This window comes from Cheilinus undulatus, linkage group 19 (genome assembly GCF_018320785.1).
Source record: "Cheilinus undulatus linkage group 19, ASM1832078v1, whole genome shotgun sequence".
Classification (NCBI taxonomy): Eukaryota; Metazoa; Chordata; class Actinopteri; order Labriformes; family Labridae; genus Cheilinus; species Cheilinus undulatus.
Genome location: NC_054883.1, coordinates 21,212,090 through 21,235,005, shown reverse-complemented (window position 1 = coordinate 21,235,005; position 22,916 = coordinate 21,212,090). Strand labels below are relative to the sequence as shown.

General features: G+C 39.5%; 1 protein-coding gene across 1 annotated transcript; it reads right to left on the bottom strand.

The window, feature by feature from the left end:
* Window positions 1-4,618: 4,618 nt before the first annotated feature.
* bco1 (beta-carotene oxygenase 1) lies at window positions 4,619-19,005 on the bottom strand. The gene is made up of 11 exons (XM_041814513.1): window positions 18,942-19,005; window positions 18,726-18,854; window positions 17,914-18,043; window positions 16,796-16,943; window positions 14,328-14,478; window positions 11,611-11,819; window positions 11,267-11,524; window positions 11,057-11,162; window positions 10,385-10,479; window positions 6,090-6,201; window positions 4,619-4,830 (listed from the first exon to the last, which is right to left on the bottom strand). The coding sequence occupies exons 1-11, from the start codon at window positions 19,003-19,005 to the stop codon at window positions 4,682-4,684; spliced, it is 1,551 nt and encodes a 516-aa protein (XP_041670447.1). The 3' UTR covers window positions 4,619-4,681.
* Window positions 19,006-22,916: the final 3,911 nt, after the last annotated feature.

Sequence of the window (22,916 nt, the reverse complement as noted above, 5' to 3'; positions counted from 1 at the left end):
TTTGTGCAAAACAAGTAACAAAGAGTAAGAATAAAAATTTCTAGAGGCTGTTAAAAATAAAATAAAAATATAAATGATTAACTGATCAGATGTAAACAGATTGTTATAGAAAAAATATGGTAGCAAAATAGAAATATAAAATACAATATAAATACAAAAGTATGTCCAAAGGTGGAGAAACTGTACAGAATTGCTGGTTTACTGACGATTAGAATGTAGTACCATTTTTTCTAAATCTAACACATAAGTCTGTATAAACATGCATTATTTTGTCTGCTTGTTCTGGGTTTAGTGAGATTCTGTCGGGGGAGGGCGTGAGTACTGTTCATGATGCTGACAGCAAGGGGTAAGAAACTGTTCTTGTGGCGGGAGGCTTTGGTCCTGATGGACCTCAGCATCCTGTCAGAGGAGAGCACCTAAAAAAAATGTCTGGGGTGAAAGGGGTGGCCTCAATTTTACCTGAACGCCTCAGAGTCCTGGAGGCATACAGGTCATGGAGAAATGGTTACAGATGATTGCAGCCAATCATCCTCTCTCAGAGCAGATGATACGTTGCAGCCTGTTCCTGTCCTTGCAGCGTACCAGGTGGTTATCCATGAAGTGAGGATGGACTCAAGGATGGGGGTGTAGAACTGCACCATCGTCATATTTGGCAGGTTGATTTTCTTCAGCTGCTACAGAAAGTCTGCTGCTCCCACTTCAGGTCCTGGGTGATGATGGTCCCCAGAAAGCAGAAAGAGTTCAAAGCAGAAACGCGGTATTCACAGAGGGTTATTGGGGCAGGGGTGTGGGAGGCAGCATTATTCCTAAAGTCTACAACCATCTCCACTATCTTTAAAGCATCAAGGTCCTCGTCTCCACCAGAGATGATTCCAATGAGGGTTATGCCATCTGTGAACTGGAGGTGCTTGACAGAGTTGTGACTGGAGGTGCAGCTGTAGGTATGTAGGGCGTTAATGCCCTTATTCAGATAGACTAGGGCAGTGGAACGTCAGAAAAAGATGAGAGAGAGAAAAAGGGCAACAACATGCAGAAAAAGAGCCACCAAATAGATCTGAATCTGGTGCCTGTTCCTGGATGTGGGGGCCCAACCACTAGGCTACCTGAGCTTCTTCAGTTTACTGATATGCAAAAATGACTACAATAGGTAAGAAGGGGGCCCTAATATCAGACCACAGGCCACCACTTGCCTACCCTTGGTCTAAACCATTGGTCTTAAAATGGTGTTCCTTGAGGCAAGTCTGGGTGTGCCTTTGGAATTTGTATAACAATGCATCATTACCGTAACTGTACAGTGACTGAAGATACTGTAAATTAAGCCGAGCATTAGTTCATGCAGGACAGCCTAGTCATATGCCCAGCCATAATCAGCTGACAGCCAGCTGATTATCACCTTTCAGCTCCCACAGCCAATCACACCTCTTTCTCTTGACACAACCGTGTATTTAAATATGATGTACTTCTCATTAATCCCTGCTTGCATTAATACTAATGCACCACTCTGCTGCTGCAGGCAGAGCTTAACATCCTCCAACCCAGCCTCCTCCTTTCTAGCATAAAGCTTGTTGCACCCTCATATTCAGATTCATGCAAATATGGATTAATTGCTTTTTAACTCATTTTATTGTATTCAAAATGTATTGTCATTAATGTATCCATGCATGTAGGGGTTTCTAGCTATGCACTCCCTTGAAAGTCAAAGCATGCTGCTTGACTAACTCAGGGAGCATTCTTATAGCAGAACCTTCTCTGCCAAGTAAAACTGTAAATCCATTTTGCAATAAAATGGTGTACCTTGGGTATAAAAAGTCTAACTTATACATGAGCAAAAGAAGTAGGGAGTAATGGTCTTTAAACTGAGCCACGGTGTCTCCAAGTTATCATTTTTTACTTTTACTTTTAATTTATATCTTACATTATCAAAATTAATGCAAAAACATCCGAATTAACAATGCATCAATCTTGGAAGCAAATGTCTGAAAGATGAGGGTCTTTGTGATGTAGATTTTTATTTGTGGGTAAAAATATGTTGTGATAAAACAGATGCTGTTTTTGAAGAGCTCTTCTTTCATTTACAGTAATGTTTGTAGGCATCCATGAAACAGTGGATGAGGTTATTTAATCCTTTTTGTTAGGATCAGATCCCCAAATCCCTCTGAAAGTTCATCAGCTGCCTGTATGGAGGCTAATACTAATAAGTGTTATTTCTGGAACCACCTGATGATTTGATTCTGCTGAAAGGTACAGGCAGTCTTTCTTTAGTCCCTGCATTTCTCCATCCTTCCACTAGATGTCGTCCAATGCTTCAACTTGTCTAAGTCATTGGAGTGTGACGGTGAGTTGCTGACCTACAGTTGCAAGAAATAGTATGTGAACCCTTTGGGATTTTTTGGGATTTCTGCAGAAATTGGTCATAAAATGTGTTCTGCTCTTTATCTAAGTCACAACAATAGACAAACACAGTCTGATTAAACTAATACCACACAAAAATGATGTTTCCATGTTTTTATTGAACAAACCATGTAAACTTTCACAGTGCAGGGTAGAAAAAGTATGTGAACCTCTAGGCTAATGACTTCACCAAGAGCTAATAGGAGCCAGGAGTCAGCCAACCTAGAGTCCAATCAATGTGATGTGATTGGATGTGTTGGTTAAAGTTTCCTGCCCTATAAAAAACACACACCAGTTTTAAATTTTGCTGTTCTCAAGAGGCATTGCCTGATGTGAACCATGCCTGGCACAAAAGAGCCCTCAGAAGACCTACAATCAAGATTGTTGACTTGCATGAAGCTGGAAAGGGTTACAAAAGTATCTCCAAAAGCCTTGATATTCATTTGTCCATGGTAAGACAGACTGTCTACAAATGGAGAAGGTTCAGCACTGTTGCTACTCTGCCTAGGCGTGGTCATCCTGTAAAGATGACTGCAAGAGCACAGCGCAGAATGCTCAGTGAGGTGAAGAAGACTCAGCTAAAGACTTACAGAAGTCTCTGGCACATGCTAACATTTGTGTTGACAAATCTACAATAAGTAAAACATTAAACAAGAATGGAGTTCATGGGAGGACACCACAGAGGAAGCCACTGCTGTCCAAAAAAACCCATTGTTGCATGATTGAAGTTTGCAAAAGAGCACCTGGATGTTCCACAGCACTACTGGCAAAATGTTCTGTGGACAGATGAAACCAAAATTGAGTTGTTTGGAAGGAACATACAACGCTATGTGTAGAGAAAAAAAGGCACACCAACATCAAAACCTCATTCCAACTGTGAAATATGATGGAGGGGCCATCATGGTTTGGGGCTGCTTTGCTGCCTCAGGGCCTGGACGGATTGCTGTCATTGACAGAAAAATGAATTTCCAAGTTTATCAAGACATTTTACAGGAAAACTTAAGACCATCTGTCTGCTAACTGAAGCTCAACAGAGGATGGGTGATGCAACAGGACAACGACCCAAAGCATAGAAGTAAATCAACAACAGAATGGCTTCAACACAAAAAAATACGCCTTCTGGAGTGGCCCAGTCAAAGTCCTGACCTCAGCCCGATTGAAATGCTGTGGCATAACCTCAAGAGAGCGATTCACACCAGACATCCCAAGAATATTGCTGAACTGAAACAGTTTTGTAAAGAGGAATGGTGCAAAATTCCTCCTGACCGTTGTGCAGGTCTGATCTTCAACTGCAGGAAATGTTTGGTTGAGGTTATTGCTGCCAAAGGAGGGTCAACCAGTTGTTAAATCCAAAGGTTCACATACTTTTTCTACCCTGCACTGTGAATGTTTACATGGTTTGTTCGATAAAAACATGGAAACATCATTTTTATGTGGTATTACTTTAAGCAGACTGTGTTTGTCTATTGTTGTGACTTAGATGAAGATCAGAACACATTTTCTGACCAATTTCTGCAGAAATCCAAGAAATCCCAAAGGGTTCACATACTTTTTCTTGCAACTGTATATCCATTTTCTCTTATCAGCGCCATGTTGATAAATTACTGCTGCTCTTTAGAATATGATTACATTTAAACTTACTGGTTACAGGTACATCTGTTCAGCTGCTTCTTAATGCAAATGTCTGTTTGGCCAATCACATGGCAGTAATCAATGCATTTAGGAATGTAGACATGGTCAAGACAATGTGCTGAAATTCAAACAGAGCTTCAGAATGAATTCAGAAGCAGAGGATAAAGCTAGGATTCTGTTGGTTAATCTGTTTAAATGTGGCCTTAGTCTGAGAATTAAATCTAAGAAAAGAGATCAGGTTTCAAAGTCCAAATTTTGGAGAATCGATGAGATTTATTTTTATCATCTTGTCTAATTGATGAAGAGGATGACTTTATTTCTTTCCAGATGATTTTTTAATGGAAAGTAAGAGCACAAATAAAATAACAGTCAAAGCAGTGCAATACATTAATGTAGACAACATAACAGTGATACAGATATATATAAATATACAAGCATAGCACAGTTTGATCCAAAGGAAATCAGTGAATCAGCATTTTTCTTAAGGGCATTCAAGAGAAATTTGTTTTATACAGCCAGTGTAATCTTACAGCAGAAGGGTAGAAACCATGCATGTATTCATTTTGCTTCTAAAATGTCTAAAACTGTTCAGATTTCAAATGTATTTCTTCTTTAAAGAAAAGCAAAGCTGTTTAACAAACACCACACATGACTGAGTTTACTGTGGGATGAAAAATCCATGCATATCCTTGTGGAGCCCGGTGCTCACGTATGCTCGAGCTACTTCTTTGAATGTTCTGCCGTCAAGGAGGAGGATGAAACTGGACTGGCCCGGGTTAAAGTTGAGGACTGATGTTAAGACCACACCTGCAAAAGAAATACAGAGGAGAGGTCTTTATAAGAAAAAAAATTAAAGAAAACATCTCGTTTATTTTTCTCTGGGATGTGATTTCTGTTATTAGCCAGTAAAGTTGCATACAATCATATAATCCTCTTCTTATTGAAATGTGGGGGGACATTTCTTTTTTAAGTTCATCTAAGCCAAGTCAATCAGTAACTATAATATTCATGACCCCTGCTGCACTGATGGTACTCAGTTATATGTGCCCATAAACTGACATTGGCATGTCTATGGTTCTGTCCTGTCCCTGCCATTCAAGAGGATGTCCAATGACTTTCCAGGTCCTTGAAACTCAAAAATACACCGTTTTGCTAACTACCTTTAACTCTTGAAAATAGATTGATCACTTTATACTTGGTTAAGGTCCTCTGTCTATTTATATTACAGAAAGAGACAGAAGTATTGGGAATGATCTACTGCTTTCAACTTTTCTTTCATTTTCAGACCTAGAAAAAGTCATCCATGCATTTGTTACCTCAAGGTTTGATTATTTCAACACTCTGTACTCTGGATTCAGTATAGCTAGGCATGAATGGTGCAATTTAAAGCTGATTCTATGAAAGCTGTGGTGGAAGGCTAGCTTGGCATTTGCAAAAATTTCCATGTGAAGCCAAGAGGACTTTCATGTGTTTTGCACTGAGGAGAGGCTTCCATCTAGGCACTTTGCCATAAAGCCTGGTTGTCCTAATGGAATTTTGTCCCATCTCTACACAAGATCTCTGGAGCTCAGTCAGTGTGACCATCGGTTTTTGGTCATCTCACTTACTAAGGCCCTTCTGCCCCGATTGCTCAATTTAGCCAGGCAACCAGCTCTTGGAAGAGTCCTGGTTGTGGCAAACTTGTTCCATTTGAGAATTATGGAGGCCACTGTGCTCATGGGAGCCTTCAGTGGTAGAAAATTTCATCTATAGCCTTCACAAGGTCTTTGCCCTACATCCTTTCTCTGATATCTGCAGGCAGTTCTTTTGACCTCATAGCTTGGTTTTAACTCTGACTTGCATTGTGGGCTATGAGGCCTTCTCTAGCGAGGTGTGTCCAATCAATTGAATTTGCCACTGGTGGACTCCAATCAAGGTATAGAAACATCTCAGCAATGATCCAGAGAATGGATTTCATGTTAGTGTTCTGTACTTTAATCATTGGCCTGTAAAGCAGCCTCTCTTGAAAGGTTCTTTATAAATAGTTGGCATTAGTGTTGTAGATTAACACCACAAAGTATCCTTACCATCATCCTCTGACTCTCCATTCGGTCTGGGGATGAACACTGGCTCTGATGGCCAGCAGTTTTCCTCGCTCCATTTAAGCTTTTCCTTGGTTTCTATGTCCAACTTCCCAACCTAGAGACAGCAACCACAAAGGAGAAAAAGGTATATTAAGGGTATACTCACATAAAAAACAGTCTAAGAACCATTCAACTGCAACTGATGACAACTAATGAAGAAAGAAACAAACATAACCCTGATGAAGGAAGAGAAGTATTCCTAAAAATACAGGTAGCTATCATCAGTTCAGAGTAAACTCATGGAAGAATATGAACAGGTTTTTCATTACTCCCCCAAAAAATATCTGGAAAATTGCAGACCAGGATACAGGTACTGATATATACAACTAAGCAACCTAATGTGAGGTGCTGATTTTATCCTGGTATCAGACATCAGTCCAGTCCCGACTCCAACATCTTGATCAGGTGTTGGTGACAATGGGTTGATCCTTAGATCTGTTCCTTGAGGCCAAACTACACCGCTCAGCTCCATGCTGTACTATGTTTACAGCATGCACATGCATGTGCTAGGTCACTGACCTTAGTTATTAGGCCGGCCTGTGTTTAGCATGGAGGATTGCACAACTGATGTTTCCAGGGGTGGAGGTTTAACCACGAGTTTAAACATAGAAAGTCAGGGGCAAAACAAAATGAAATGGCACAAAGTGAAGCATTTACCTTTGTTGTCTGGATTGTAAAACACACTTGGAAGTTTAGGACATTTTTAGAGATAATGCTAGCAACATGAAAAAGCAAAAGGAAATACAACTTTACAGTGCAGCTCAAAAATAGTTAACTGTGACAGCAGGGGGCGAGTGATGTATTTATTTATTTATTTGTATTTATTTTACAAAGTCAGGAAAACCCGATATTGTCTTACACATAAATGATCTCAATCTCATCGTCTGACTGAGAAACACATTTTCATTTAACACTAATATCAGAGTGGTATTGGATATCGCTTCTATAATAAAGCACATAAAGTTGGATTGCTACAAAGTTGCTGACCTTTTTCATATTTTTTTCAATCGTCAATTTATTCAGTCATGTTGATCAGACATAATATCTGAGTTTAATGGCTGTTTTGGCACCATGTGTTTAGTGGATATTTAATACCCAGGACAATACCTTTATAAAATGCAATCTGTAGCTAGCAAAAAAGCCATAAACAGGAAGTGGCCAAACAAAAAACCACTAACAAAAATATTTAATGGATAATCATTGTTATGAAATTGTATGATAAATAAATAGAAATGGACTTTTTCTGTTTAAGACAGTTATGATCAATTCTGCGAGTATTGTTATAAATGGAAAGCATATATGAACATAGAATTAACTACAGAGAAAATTTGCGGGTCACATTCACCTTTTTTCATTAATAATGGTAGTAATAGTGATTATAATCCTAATTTAACATTGAAAAATTCAACAGTTTAAACTGAATGTTAATAAAAGCTGAAAAATTCAGACGTTGTTTAACTCAAGATAAATTACCCTGAAGTATAAACATTTTCTAACTTAAAAGGTTTAAATAAAGCATTTCAAATATGACAAATTATCTTCCTGTTATGTGTCTTTAGCAGCTATCATGAGGAATTGATTTTGTAAACATTTACTGCTCCAGTCGGACTTTGTGCCGTATACTCAGGGTATGGCAATAAAGCTATAAAACAGGCCATGTTAGTAACTGAGCTCATTTACATACTGGCACTGATTCTTTATCCAGCATTACAGGAGATAAAGACGCAAAGAGGGACAAAAAACTAGACTAAACATGGTGTCATTAAAAGCCCCAACAAAAAAACCTAAAACAAAATACAGCAATTTGCAAACCGTTCAAAACCAATATTTCACGAAATACAGCACAAAGACAAGATATTAACTATTCAAACTTTTATTGTTTTCTGGTAATATACACACATTCTGAATTTGATGCAAGCCAAAAATGTGGGGATATTGGCAAGAAAAGACGTGGAAAGTTATGCAGTGCTAAAAAGACACCCATAACTTTCCCCAGGTAAATATGTTAATTGGTAATTGATGAGAGTATCATGATTGGTTATAAAAGGAGCACACCTGGCAAGCTCAGCTGTTTACAATCAACAGTACTGTAAGGTTCTCCACTTTGTGGAAGACTGCATAGGCTAACAGTCCAACAGTTTATAAACGTTCCCAACATACTCAGAAGGAATTTAGAGAATTCACCATCTACAGTTCCCCAGTATCATCAAATCAGAACTCTCTGCACATCAGGAGCAAGGCTGAACACCAACTTTACATGCTTGTGATAAAAAAAGCCCTATACAAACTCAAGTGCATTCACCATTTCAAATCGTTTGGGGAAATAAAGCCTGTCAGAGGCTCCAAAGAGGGAAAATCGCCCACCCAGATTGTGGGGGTGTATTAGTGCCCATGGCATGGGTAACTAGCCCATCTGTGAAAGAGGTACATACAAGTTTTGGAGGTACAAAATCTTCTATCATTGTTTTTATGGCCTTGCCTGCTTTTTTTTAGCAAGACAATGCAGAACCACAAGCTGTATAAGCTACAAAAGCATGGCCACATTCATGCAGGCCAGACCTATCTCCCATTGGAAATGTATAGAGTAAGACAGCACTATGGAAACCCGGCACTGTTGAACTATGGCCCAGGGGCCAAATGTGGCCCGCAAGTCATTTTTGACCAGCCCTCAACAAAATCTTAAAATTAAATGAAATATGGCCCACATTAGAGCATGAAGCTTGTACTAGACTACATTATTCTCCTTAGTTTCAGCACAAAGCAATGCTACCATGCTAATTCTGTAAACATACATTTTGACAGTATGAATTGTTTTTTTTCCCCCTGACTAGACTGAGACAACACTGTAAATGTCAGTTATATTGGCAACCAAAATTATAACAATATCTTGATCTAATACACCCTGATAGATAATGACGACGAATAGCAGCACCAATGATGTTCCACGGACAGAGCCAGTGGTATCAATGGCTGACCAGAGCCCCCTGAAATCTGAGTGGTCACCTCAGACTCTTTTAAATGATTAGTTATTTACCTTGTTAGTCATTAAACAGCCACTCTAGCATGCCCAATCACAAAGCATGTCTTAACCTACATTAGACTGGTTTTACAAACTGTAATATCCTCAAGGTGAGGTATATGAAAGTGGTCCCACCATCCTTATGTGTCTCTGTATGTGGCCTTGAATGGAAAAAGTTTGGACACCCCTGATGTCAATCAGGCAAGAACGAGAAAGAATTCCATTTTCAATACTTCAACGACAGGTGTCTTCAGTCCCCAGACGATAAAAGTGTGTTGATATGTAATTTGACATGACACAGTGGTAAACATGCTCCTGTCTGAACTTTTTTGAAATATGATGCAGGCATCAAACTCAGAACATTTGTCTATATCCATAAAACAATACAGTCTATCAGTCTCTGTGCTGTAGAAAGATTGAAATATCAGTGTATTCGGTTTTCACTGACCTTTTATACAACATCCCAGCTTTTTTGGAATTAGAGCTCATCTGGAATTATGGTTAGGAAAAATAAATCCAACTAGGGTAGATGCACCTCAGAAACTTTGAAGCTTAGTTATTCTATGATCAAATATACTGAACTGACTGTTCCGGATCCTTAATCGACGTCACTCCTGTCATTACTGCACATGCTTTGATTTGATTCCATCTGTCCGTCCTGCTTTAATTCACTGGGGTTTTATTCACGTAAAAGCCACATCCATAAACCATTCTACTCCAAAGAAAACAGGAAGCATTCTTTTGTTGTTGGGGTTCACTGTAAAGTTAGAATGAAAGATAAATGATTTGATTGTCTTAATGGAGATGTTTCCTTTGTTGCCTTCCTCTTTGCTGTCCTTACGTCTTTCACGGCGGGTATGAGGAGAAACACTTTGAAGTCTGCTGAGTTTATAGTCTCTCTTCATTGTTTCTCATGTAAAAGTGCACCCAATGGAGACAACATGTGGTTTCAAAAACCAGACCAATTAGGCTTTTTTTTTTGGTGTCTTTCAGTCATTCACATTTACACAAGATGCTTCTTTTACATCGACTGGTTAATTTTAAGTTCTGTAAACTGCTTCCTCCCTCCGTTCAAACAATGTTGCCCGGAAAACGGTCTCTCCTACGACCTTGAATTCCAAAAATTTTATAGAGTCTGCAAGTCTGTCCTCTGTGAGAAGTCCAAAAGACAGATGTTCCCATCATTTAAACAAAATCATAAAACAAAAATGATTGTTACCTCTTTTGACAGAGCAGAGTCCTCCACGAAGTTCCCGTAGACAAACCGGTGCTTCTTGCCATTGATATCATAATTCAGTCTGGGTAATTCAAAACCTGATGAAAATAAAAGGGGTTTTCTATTAATACTTCAAAATTATATATCTTAATGGTATAAGATTTTTAGTATAGTATAAAGACACCTGTGTCTGGAAGGTTCAATCACTGGTTAATTAGTATTCCTGGCTACAATTACACCATGAAGACAAAGGAACACTCCAAACAACTCAGAGAAAAGGTTTTTGAAAAGTACAAGTCAGGGGATGGATGCAAAAAATTTCAATGCACAGAGCATCCCCCTGAGTTCATCATCAAAAAATGGAAAAGAATATGGTGAGAGTTTAAATCTGCCTAGATCAGGCCGTCCTCACAAACTGAGTGAGCGTGCAAGGAGGAGACTAGTGAGAGAGGCCACCGAGACACCCATGACTATTCTGAAGGAGTTACAACCTTCAGCATCTGAGATGGGAGAGACTCTGCATACAACTGATGGCCAGGTTCTTTATCAATCAAAGATTTATGGGAGAGTGGCAAACAGAAAGACACCTTTCAAGAAAATGCATATTAAATCTGGAGTAGAGTTCGCAAAAAGTAAATTTAATATTGCACATGTAAACCTTTCTACTGATTTTACCTTCACAGAGCACCTCGGGCTGGCACATCAGTTTGCCTTCTTTCTCCTTCACAGCACTCGCTGTTGTGAACTTTAGTTTCACCAGGTCCTCTCCAACAGCGATGCCCTGCAAGACCCCACCAAAAAGCAAACAACAAGAGTTAGACGTTTATTTCAGCTCAGTTTACAAGTTCAAATTATCATTATTTATTTTTTTATTTTTTTATCTACCTTGTCTGAGTGGAGGGGAAGGGCAAATCTCCTATAGCTTGGTTTGGAGTACTTGTCCTCCTGGGAGGATGTGACCTCCTTCAGCTTGCTCAGGTAGAACATATCATAAAGGCTGTTATCCTTGTAGGTGATCACGTCAAACACTACATGACCATCTTCCTCGAAAGCATTCACATGATGGTAGACGATCATTGTCCCGGTGTAGTACTTCGTCTCAACCTCTTTGCCCGTCTTTCTGTCGATCAGGTGGATCAGGGTCTGTGAAAGAAATTCATATTTAGAAAGAAATCCCAAAGTAAAATAAAGAGCTAAAGTTGAAAACACAGACGGCAGAGACGCCCTACATTGTCCTCAGGGGAGAACTTCAAGCAGCTGGCCCAGTTGACTCCTCTCATGTATGCGGTGGCCATCTTCAGGATGTCCAGCTTCAGTGGCTGCTCGATGAAGATGAAGTAGTTTTCAGTCATGCCAAAGCTGTGGTAGTAGCTGGGCTGGAGCAGAGAGCGGCAGGGAACAGTGCACAACACCTCCACATTTTTGAGTGCAGGTTTGTCTGAGGAATTTTGATGAAATGGGAAGATTGACTTTTTTCATTCATCTTTTCGTACAAGATTAGAAAAGCTAAGTGGATAACATAAATTTTAGGCATAGGGCACTAAGTATTAACAGGGCATGATGTGCCACAACCCTGCAAGGAAAGCCAGAGTCAAGCTTGCTACGTGATCACATGTGTGCCCCTTGGCAGCCAAGATCAAGCTTGATGAAATCTCTTTAATCCAGGCCTTTTCACAGGGCTGTTTTTTGCATAGCATAGCCAGGGGCCTTGAGACCATACCCTAGACCGTGCTTACTCACCACATCTACCCCTTACTCCGCCCTAAAGGTATGGACTTTTTTTTCCAACAGATTATTTTCCTATGCTCCTGGTAATGTGCAAGGACATCCAGAAGACAACTGGGGTTGTGTCAATCCTTCCTGCCTGATAGTGCCTTCGGGTAGCTAACTTGCCACAAATCTGTGTATAAGATTGAAGCATACTTGGGCCAAAAATTGAGGCTGAAGTTAAGGCATAGATGTGGTGAGTGAGCTGTCTGAGGGCACCATCAGGCGAGAAGAGGACTGACACAACCCTTGAAGTGCTCTGGATGTCCTTGAATATCATATGCATAAAATAACAGTAACGTCCAAGCAGGTAGTAGTGCAGGCCCCCCTCAGAGGGAGCACCAAAGGTCTTTGTTTCCCTTACAGTACTGAAAGTATATTAAACTTTGACTAAAAAATGTAGCTATGTACAGAAATTATTTTTTTACCTACACTTTCACTCCTAGTGTCCATGCAAAAGTGCATTGTCAAGAGATTATTTGAATGAAATGTAAGAAAAGAATAAGAAGAAAAGGTCATTTTCTCTGTTTAGATTTCACAGCTGTTCTGATAACGCTGAAGTTGTAAAGTCTCCCATATCACACACAGATATCCAGGACTTAACCCTAGATTGTGTACTGTGAAATACTGTATGTCTCCCTAAAGACAAGGAGTGATGTTACCTAAGGACATAAAACGTGACTTCACCAGTCGAACTCTCTTGGGTTGTTGATATCAGGGAGTTTTAAGTGTCGGAAAGTTCGCCTCCCTCATAAGAAAATTATTTAATCTGTGGACCCCCACCCCCATAAAAAATATGAATTAAACAACTATATTTTATTATTTTTGTATCTTTAAGTATTTTATTTCAACAGTCTTAGATTTTTTATATTTCGGTCTGCACATGTCTTTAAACACCCATCTTACCCAGGCAATCAGTTCTATAGTTTGGATGATGAACTTTTTGCCTACCTGATCATGATGCTCTACGCTCTAATTTAGTAGGAACTATGAGTTTACGTCTATGCAGGTGATGCAGGATTGCATAACAGCAGATCATTCTCCACCTTCAACCTTGCCTGGTACTTACTTTTGATCATTGTTGGCGTCAAAAACCTGCACTTGCTGAGGCTATCTTAGTGTTTATGGCACTAAATGTCTCAGTTGCCTTCTGTGATCAAAATTTCTTTTACTTCCTGTCAAAAAAAAAATCCCCCAGGTTTGATCACTTAACTCTGCTTTTGTCTCAGTGTGACCCCAGGATTCACGAAGCCTTATGCTGTCATTAGCTTGTACATCTTCACAAATAAAACACTGTGGCTGTTTAGCACCATCAGGACAAATGCAGGAAAATCCTAACTGTAGTAGCTGACTCTATAGTATTTACTCTGCATTAACTATAAATCCATTGAATTTGCCCCATGCAGTTGTAATTCAATAGACTTAAAAAAGCCAAAATGGTACAAAATGTTGAGCAACAGGACCAGCCTTTGTAACTGAAATGCACAAACTGATCTGGATCTCTTCAGCTGTCCAATCCCTATAAAGGCAAATGCTCAAATGTGGGAATTCCCATCACTATGAATGAGGCTGGATGAGGTAGCCCTGAATGGACAAGCATAGTCTTTAATGTATTCCAGTATGCATGGGCATCTATAATGCCAAACCAGTGTGGCTCAGACCACCTCTTTATGCAGTCTAAGTTATCAGATATCAAATCATAATCAGTTCACACTGGATTGCATCCACACCTAGCATTAAAGTTCACCACTTGGTTTCCAAATACCCGGGATGGACGTTAATGCAAAGTATGAATGGGGTCTTTCTTAATAAAGTCTTTATACATGTGCATTATATGAGATTAAAGTGGTTCTGCCAATCTCAGTTCTCATACTCAGTCAATACCTGTGTCAAGTCATCAAATTCTCATGAAACTTTTTAAATACACTAATATTTATCTATATAAGTTTTCATTAAATCACAGTATGCATCCCATAGAAAAGCTGGGGTTTAGGTTTAAGTGCACTGCCTGCACACTGAAGATCTGATGATATAATAAAGTCAGGCATATTACGTGTACCAGGCTCACGTGTGCTGCTCTACATTTGCATAACACATGTTGTAAGTTAACTGTTGACGTCTTCTTCAGAGTACAGCTGATAGAGGAAAGTGACAGAGGGTCAGGAAAAGAAGAACATACCTGAACTAGAAACAGCAGGGACTTTGAACAGCAGGTATTTGGTCTTTCCTTTCTCTGCTACTGAAGTCCCCATGTTGTAAGCGTTGCCTTCCTTGTCATAGTGAGGATGGGACGACACCAGGTTTACTGGCAGGTACTTCAGGTAGTCCACCTGTGAAGCAGTACATTAAAGAATGAGATGATGCAGGCTTGGCTGTTTAAGGAGGAGTGGATCAGCTTAATGAAAGCTGTCATACTTTCATCGTGATTAACCATTGAATTCAGATAGTTAACTGGGGTTAGTTGCAGTTTTGATAGCATGTAAAAATGTCAATTAATTCACATTTCAAAACAAATATTTGAAGTCCATATTTACAGTGTGAAACAACTATTCGAAAGGTCTGAAACCATGACTTAGAGATAGGAGACAGCGTAAAAGTGCTTATTCTGTGAAACACAGTTTAACACTCTTATATGTTACAGAATATGCAGGAGTGCATGTACAAAATGACTCACTAAAGAGATCCCCAAGAAACCAGTTAAAGCTAACTGTCAAACTAAGAGACTTTCTCAAGAAACAATTCTGTTATGCTTTTACTTTGCAATTTGAGCCATCTTAAAGGGATAATTTTGTATTTTTGAAGTTGGGTGGTATGAGATGGGTATAGTTTCTCTGTGTTATTTAGCAGGTTTAAGATAAAAACGGGTCAAAAACAATGTTGACTAAATTGTTGGGTCCATTAAGCATTTTTGAAGCACTTCTTTCTTTGTTTTTTAAAGATTTATTTTTTGGGCTTTTCGTGCCTTTATTGATAGAGGACGACAGTGGACAGAATGAGAGAGCCAGGCCGGCTGCGTTCATGGGGTGCGCCCCAAACCACTAGGCCACCTGCGCCCTGAAGCATTTCAGTCTGAACCCAGAAACGTCTTTATGTTTGGCACAATTTTGCAATGCAAGCTTTGGCTACTGCTACATTCTCTTCCACCTCAACATATCTGATCATCTGTTTGGGTCTTCAGCAGAGGAAACAGCAAGAGCTAAAACAACATTAAAGTTTCAACTTGTGTGTGTGTTTTTACTGTGGAGGGGGGGAACAAGGGGATACTTTTAATGACCCGGAGTACTCAGAGGAACAACAGATGCAGAGCTACTGCTGCCATGAGTGGGATTTCACAACAATCCTTCAGGGCATTTCTAATCGAGCGTGGTGGCTTGCAAATACCTGCAGCCTGCATCACTCATCATCCAGAGTTCCCTGGGGTACTGAACGGCAGTGTTTTACAGACCTTCTTCAACCTTCTGGGGATAAACTGGTGAAACCCAACCGACAGAGCTGAATGGAATGGGAACAGGACATGGCAAAGCCAAATACAACGCACCTCAAGGTTAAAGTGTTCTAAAAACTTGTAACTGTATACAACTGAAGGCTAGAGATCCCAGGTGTAATGCTATGAAACAGAGGAGGGGAAAGCATAATGGTGAGTTTTACTAAGAAAATGGAAATGCTAGCGGAGAGGGAAAAGTTTTGTGTGTCACTCTGCCTCAGCGCTCGGGTGTGTGTTATGCCTTGGCGCTGTGTGTCAGTGAGCTGCCTACTGTCAGTGACGGAGCCACTCTGTCACAGTCATCCAAGTAGGTTATGGCCGTTATTCCTGATAACTAGGCAAGCTACAGTCATCATGATATGTTTACTTTATTTATGGCTGTCGAAAAGGAAAACTGAATTCAAATAAGTAGTTTTAGTTTGGTTTGTTGTTTCTTCTGACGAAACCTGCAGCACACCCAAACAGCTGTTCAGATCATAGACTGTAGAAAGACTTGGACAAAGCCTGTGTGAGGTCAGCCGTCTGCTAACAATAGGCGGACTCGAACTGCTTTGGAAGCCAATCTGAGGTGGGCTCCATATTGAAATTGCGGTCTCAACCGAGCTTTGGATCAACGTAACGGCCCGTCCACTAAGCTCGACTTCCTGTCAGCTAGCTAGCATTCTAGTTGACAGAAACGTAGCTTCTGCCTGTCAAGCTATCTGTCAATTAAATGAGATGCGGCAATCCCTCTGCAGGGAGATTTTTCCTAAATATGATCTAAACTATTGTGGTAGAAAAAAATTCACCCCCCATGCAGTGAGAGGACACAAAGACATTAGCTAATGAGACACATTTGGTTTTTTGAACCAGGCTGTAAACCAGTTTATGTCTAGTGTAAAAAACGGCTTTTTAACAGGTGTTCAGTGAGACTTCCAGTGTTCCTGCAGCCAGCCTCAAGTGGACACTTGCTGTATTGCAATGTTCTGCACTTTCACATTGGCTCATTTTTCCAGACCGAGGTTGCTGTTTGGTTCAGATACACTGAGGTGAAAAAGCATGTAGCTGGTGGTCGAAGTTTGCACTGCAAAATAGTGCCAAACACAGAGGCTTAAAATGGGCTTAAAATGACAATTCTGACTGTAACTGAAGCATTCGCATGGACAGCCCTAGTATAAAGCTACCTTGTCCTGAGTTTCCAGGGTCACAGGATCAATCTTGCGGATGTAGTTGGTTTCAGATGTAGCAAAAATATCATTTCCATATTTGATGAAGTTGCTTGCCCCGTTGTCAGTGAAGTCAGGCACTGTGTGGTTGAGGAAGGTGATCGCTCTGAAAAGGAAAGAAAAAAAGATTAAACAACAGAGGGGCTGTGCGAAATTATCATGAGCAAAGGGCAGAATTTTCCTTATCCTGAGGATCAACGACATGTTTGTGTTTGCTAACAACAGGGGGGTTCTCCTGTAAAAACAGACGAGTGCTGTTAGTCAGTTAAAAATATTCATCTTGAATAACTGCACTAATAATATGAGCAGGCTTGATTTACAGAAAACCAAGTGCATTACCTTATTTCTGGATGGTTATTTTTAAAATTCATATTTTTAGTTTACTCCTTCTTCACTTTATAGTTCACTATATATTTATTTAAAAGGATAAAATGTAAAAAAAAAAAATTTCAAAGACCTTTTCTGGTTTTTAAATTCAGTTGGAAAAGTTGCTGTGGATGATGCATGATAATTCAGTATGTTTACATGCAGTCAGAAAAAGCTGATTTATTGTGTTAGCCCAATGAAAACTGAGCTTTTAAAAAGCATGTAAACATATTCGTCCAGGTGAAATCTTACTTTATCAGATTCTCTAAGACGCCTTGCTAATGCGGTTGAAAATCAACTTACTTTTGCATGAATACACCTATGACAACCATATATCACCCTAGATCTGCATGTAGATGCACTGGCATACATTAGAGAACAATTAATCTGCATTATTTTTTTGATGCGTGATGTCTTCTGAGATTGATTAGTGAAAATGGTATGCTTTTTTGCGGATATGCAGATATAAAATTATAATAAGAAAGTTGTAACCAATTTCTAAATGGCAGCTCCGTGTGTGCTTTCACTATCGCAGACATTTGTGGACTAATGTTCCACGTTTGAAAAGATACTTAGTTGACTAATGAAGGTATTGCATGTCAAAAATATGACATTAAGTTCGAAAAGAATCAAAATAGAACACTGCAGTAGGATTTTCTGTAAAATCAATGATCATAATTTGTCCTAAACACAACTGAGAATATGCTTACTTGACAATGAAGTTCTTGCTTGGGTCTGGGTATGCCATCGTGCCCATTTCAGACACAACAATCCTATTTGCAGTCATGTTAGCTTTGTAGGTGTCACTTCTCAGAAATCTGCTCCGGTGGGTCATTTCACCTGCAAGATTAAAGCTTTGTTTAAAACCCCCTTCCTTCTGCGGCTTTGATACAAAGATAATAACAAAAAAGGAAAATATCTGGAAATATTTTTCTTTCTGTGTCGTATATTGCAATATAAAAATACAGGAAGTTATTTCAAAGAAATGCAGAGTCTCTTTGCTTCAAAATGTGCATCAACATTTGAATCTTGCAACCTTTATTGCACTGTTTTTGGACCTCATACAAGCCTGCTCTATATGAGGAAAAATGTGATTAACAGTACTGTTTGTTGATGATATAAAATGTGATAAATAAAGGCATGTTAAAGAATTTTTTAAGCTTTAGCTAGAGAAATGTGCAACTTTCTTCTTGTGATTTCAAGTAAATCAATATTTTTACTGCTAAACTTGTAAAGAGAAAGTATTGCATGTTGGTTTTATTTATTGCAATACATTAAGAATTGTGTGATGTGCTTATGGAAAAGCTTGCAATCTGAAATAATTAACAAGTCATGGTGCATTCCTACTAAAAGCTGAATATTTGTTGCAATAAGAGACATTTGAGTTAGAAAAAGACCACGGGGTGCTTTGGCTTGCCTTTGCCCACTCTATGTCCCTGATATCCTCCTCTATCCACAGCTTCTCCGAATAAAGGCAACAAGCTCCCAAATAAGCTCTCAAATGAAGAATCACAAGACTGACCGTCTTTAAAGTTGAAGCTGTGCATGATGGCCATCCCATCAAAGAAGTGGTCATAGCTGGTGTCCCCCACAGAGAAGATGCCAGGGCCATTACGCAGCAGTATGCCCTGCAGCCAGCTGGGAATGGACCCTGAACAAAGAGAAGCAGATAACCTCAATAGTCAGCACTAAGTCAGTGCATTTAAAAGTCATTTAGCTATATAAAAGCAACCCCTACCTTTCACTTCTGCCTTCAGAGGCTCAGGATGCTCCTCAGCATTCTTGCAGAAGTTTGTTGCCATGTTTGCAGACAGCATAGTGAAGAACATGCAGAGGTGTCTGCATAAATACTGCACCGCAAACCACTCCCCCTATAGCACTCGTCTTTATTGGAAGGGCTGTCAAAAGAACTTATCTGTCTGGACCGTCCTTTGAGATGATTGCACAGACACCGTGTGGCTCAGTTCAGAGAAAAAAGGCTCAAACTTTGACTCTCATATCTGAGTCATCCTTTTATTGATAGTTTTACAATATGTTGCTCAGTCCTTTCTTTAGTTAGTCTACTTAAAAAGGCATCAATGATTCCTTTTTTCACCTTTGCCCAATTAATATTTGTCATCTGACAAACCAAAATCTTAGAATAAAAGCTGCAGCTGCTGTTTCAGTGTTTACCACCTCATGCACCTTTGGCTTCTCTCACTGGGTTGAAGATTATGCAACAAATCCAGGGAGCCAATCCACTTTTATTGGCCACTATGAGGAATCTTAAGACCTTATATTTTGATCCTTTGTTTGAGCTTAATACTGCATGGATTTTATTTTTTACAGTTATCATTGAGACCAACATAATCTATTTATTGCAAAACAGTAGTGTAACATGACTGCTAAAAGCCACAGTGTAATTTATATGATCTTAGACCTTAGGTAACCTCTGGTATCCGACTGTAATAATGTAATGATATTGCTTTATAGCATTACATCTGAGTAAAGCTTGATACCCTACTTGCTATATATCGGTCACTATCACATACTTTATTCCATGTGTAATTATTTTTTCTTGGAAGGAGACACAGAATGACTCCAAGGTTTATTACCTATTACCTTGACCTCTTTGCGCATTGGTTCGCATGTACATGTGGCTTGTGTATTTCTTAGAATAGAGAGCAATCTATTCTGTCAATATGCAGACTGATTTTGATAGATGCAACTTACTTATCTAAATCACACATGGTTTCCCATTCAAAGGTCTTTCCAGTGCACACTGTTGTTAAGAAAGATTATGGTTTTACTTTATCCTGAAGGGTTATCTCATGCCATCCAAATCCAGTATGGGGTTTACCAAGGGATTTCTTCACAGTAATGTCAATAGAAAAAAAAAAAGTAATGTAACATAAGTGATTACATAAATTTTCAAACCCTTCAAAGTGACCGACCTAATTCAACGGAGGTCCAGCCAATTGCTGCTGGTAGTCACACAATAAGTGAAATGGGGATCACATGAGTGCAGTGAATGTGTCTTAGTGATTGTTGTTTAAAGACATCTGTGTCTGGAAGGTCCAGATGCTGGTTAATCAGTATTCCTGGCTACCATTACACCATGAAGACAAAAGAACACTCCAACCAACTTGGAGAAAAGGTTATTAAAAAGTACAAGTCAGGAGATCGATAAAAAAAATCCAAGGTACAGTTCAGCTAAATCCAACATAAAGAAATTTAAGCAATATGGCACATGTGTAAATCTGCCTAGATCAGGCTGTTCTGACAAACTGAGTGAGCGTGCAAGAAGGAGACTTGTGAGAGAGGCCATCACTACTCTGAAGTAGTTACAAGCTTCAGCAGCTGAGATGGGAGAGACCGCATACAACCCCTGGCCAGGCTCTTCCCCAGTCAAAGCTTTATGGCAGAGTGGCAAAGAGGAAGCCACTGTTGAGGAAAACTCAGATTAAATCTTGACTAGAGTTCACCAAAAGGCATGTGGGAGATTCAACAGTCAAGTGGAAGAGAGGTCTTTGGTCTTATGAGATCAGGATGGTGCTTTTTGGCGATCAGACAAGACGCCCAATGCCGCACATCATCCATCCCTAATGTAAAGCACGTGGTGGCAGCATCATGCTGTGGGGAAACTTCTTGGCAGCCAGCCTTGGAAGGCTTGTAAAGATAGAGTGTAGAATGAAAAAGGAAAATTCTACTAGAGAATCTTACTCAGTTTGCAAGAGAACAACTTGAGAGAAAATATTACCTATAACAATTACCTGAAGCTTACAGTGAAAGCTACACTGAAATCGTTTAAAGACAACATGAATGTTCTGGAGTGGTCGACTCAAAGCCCAGACCTCAATCCGACAGAGAATTTGTGGCTGGACTCGTAAAAGGGATGTTCACACCTGATCCTGACAGAGCTTAAGGAGTTAAGCAAATAAGAATGGGAGTCTAGATGTGAAAGTCCGATTGAGAGCTATCCACACAGACTCAGTGCTCTGATTGCACCCAAAGGAGCATCTACTAAATACTGAATTGGGGTGAATATCCGTGCATCACTTCTTTTACATTACATATTTTTATCTTATTGACATTACTTTGTAGAAAACTGTGTTCATTTGGGATATTAAAGAGGTTTTTTTCTGGTGTGAAAAAACAAATTATATTGACCATGATTGATTTACAAAGCCAATAAAAGGGTTAAACATCCATCAGCTTATATTAATCAATGGCGTCAGGGGAGGGTCCATTACCGAGGAGCCAAGCCTCCTCTGTGGGCAGGCCTGTCAATGTAGCGTAGATGTAATCAGCCTGTGTCAATGCTGATGTGTTATCATGTTATGTTTTGATAATGGTCTTCAAGGTGTTTGTGTTGTTGGCTCTACTGTCTCTTCTCCTTTGCAATACTCCATAGAGTCTCTATGGGGTTCAGGTCAGATCAGTTTGTTTTCCAGTCAAGCACAGTCAGCAAACCAGTTACTAATAGACTGGCTAAATATCCCTACACATTGCATGCAGTGAAGCTGTTTGCAATACTAACAAATAGGGGTCTGAGCTAAGAAGCTAGCAGCAACTTTTTAACAGCTTTTCTCCCTCATTTTGTCATAAGCATGTCTGCAAAGGAAACACTGATATACTATATAGTAAATAAAACTTCTGGCATACTGTTAGAATTAAAATGACAACTCAACTCAAGACTGTTAGTGATGAGCAAATCTGGATAGATGAAAGTAAGCCATGCTTACTGGTGTACAACCACACACCTTAACTACCAAACCAATCCGTTGAAGGCATCCCAGACCATCTCTGTATGCAGTCTGAACCACTAGATATCAAATTATCTTCAGTTTGCACTGGGTCCACATATAGAATTGATGTTAATGCAAGGTGTAAAAAGGTTCAGACACCAACCGGCTATGATTGAATTATTAAACCAACTTTTCTATTCTTAACTATTTAAGTGCTTGAAAAGAAGATGGATCTCTAAAAGTTACATGCAGCCCTTCATACTGGTTTACCTTCCACCTCAGTCCATGGAGACAGCCAATCAAAGTCCATGATCATGAGCTGGCAGCTCAAAGCCTCTGAAGGCCACATAACCCTTCTGTAATATTAATTTTTTTTTTCATCGAGTTTACAGCAATCCTCCTGGCCATTGCCAAAATCAGGTTTTGCTTCTGCATTAAAAAGAAGGTACCTCCTACATTTCCAGTTGAGGCTTTAAAAAGTTAACTGTTGCATAACCTCTGCAAAACACACTAAAACAAAATAAAAAAAACAATATCACAGAAAGCTGGGTGTCAGCTTAACCCTGACTTTGATTGTGATATTGTTTTCATACTGACAGGTATGCAAGCAGCAAGTACTGGTTTTACACAATTGGTGGTTTCAAAGGTGTATTATGAATACATAGCTTTCAGTCACGTGACTGCACAGTAGGAATGGGTGGTAATACCTTGCAGGTCGTTAAAATAATCATGAAAGACGGCACCATATAATGAGCATATATTAAAAATAAAAGAGTGTGTTCATTTCCAGCAGTTGCAGCACCGATGACAGGACTCCTGTAATAAGACATTATTTCTCAAAAAAGGAGCTTACTAAAAATAACTCTTTCAAGAAGTGTGCACACCAGGGGTGTAGCTAGGGATTTTGGGCCCCCAGAAAGAATATTACACAGGCCCCCCTTAGCCGGCTAGCCAGGCAGCCAGGCATTTTTACAAATATCTCTGCA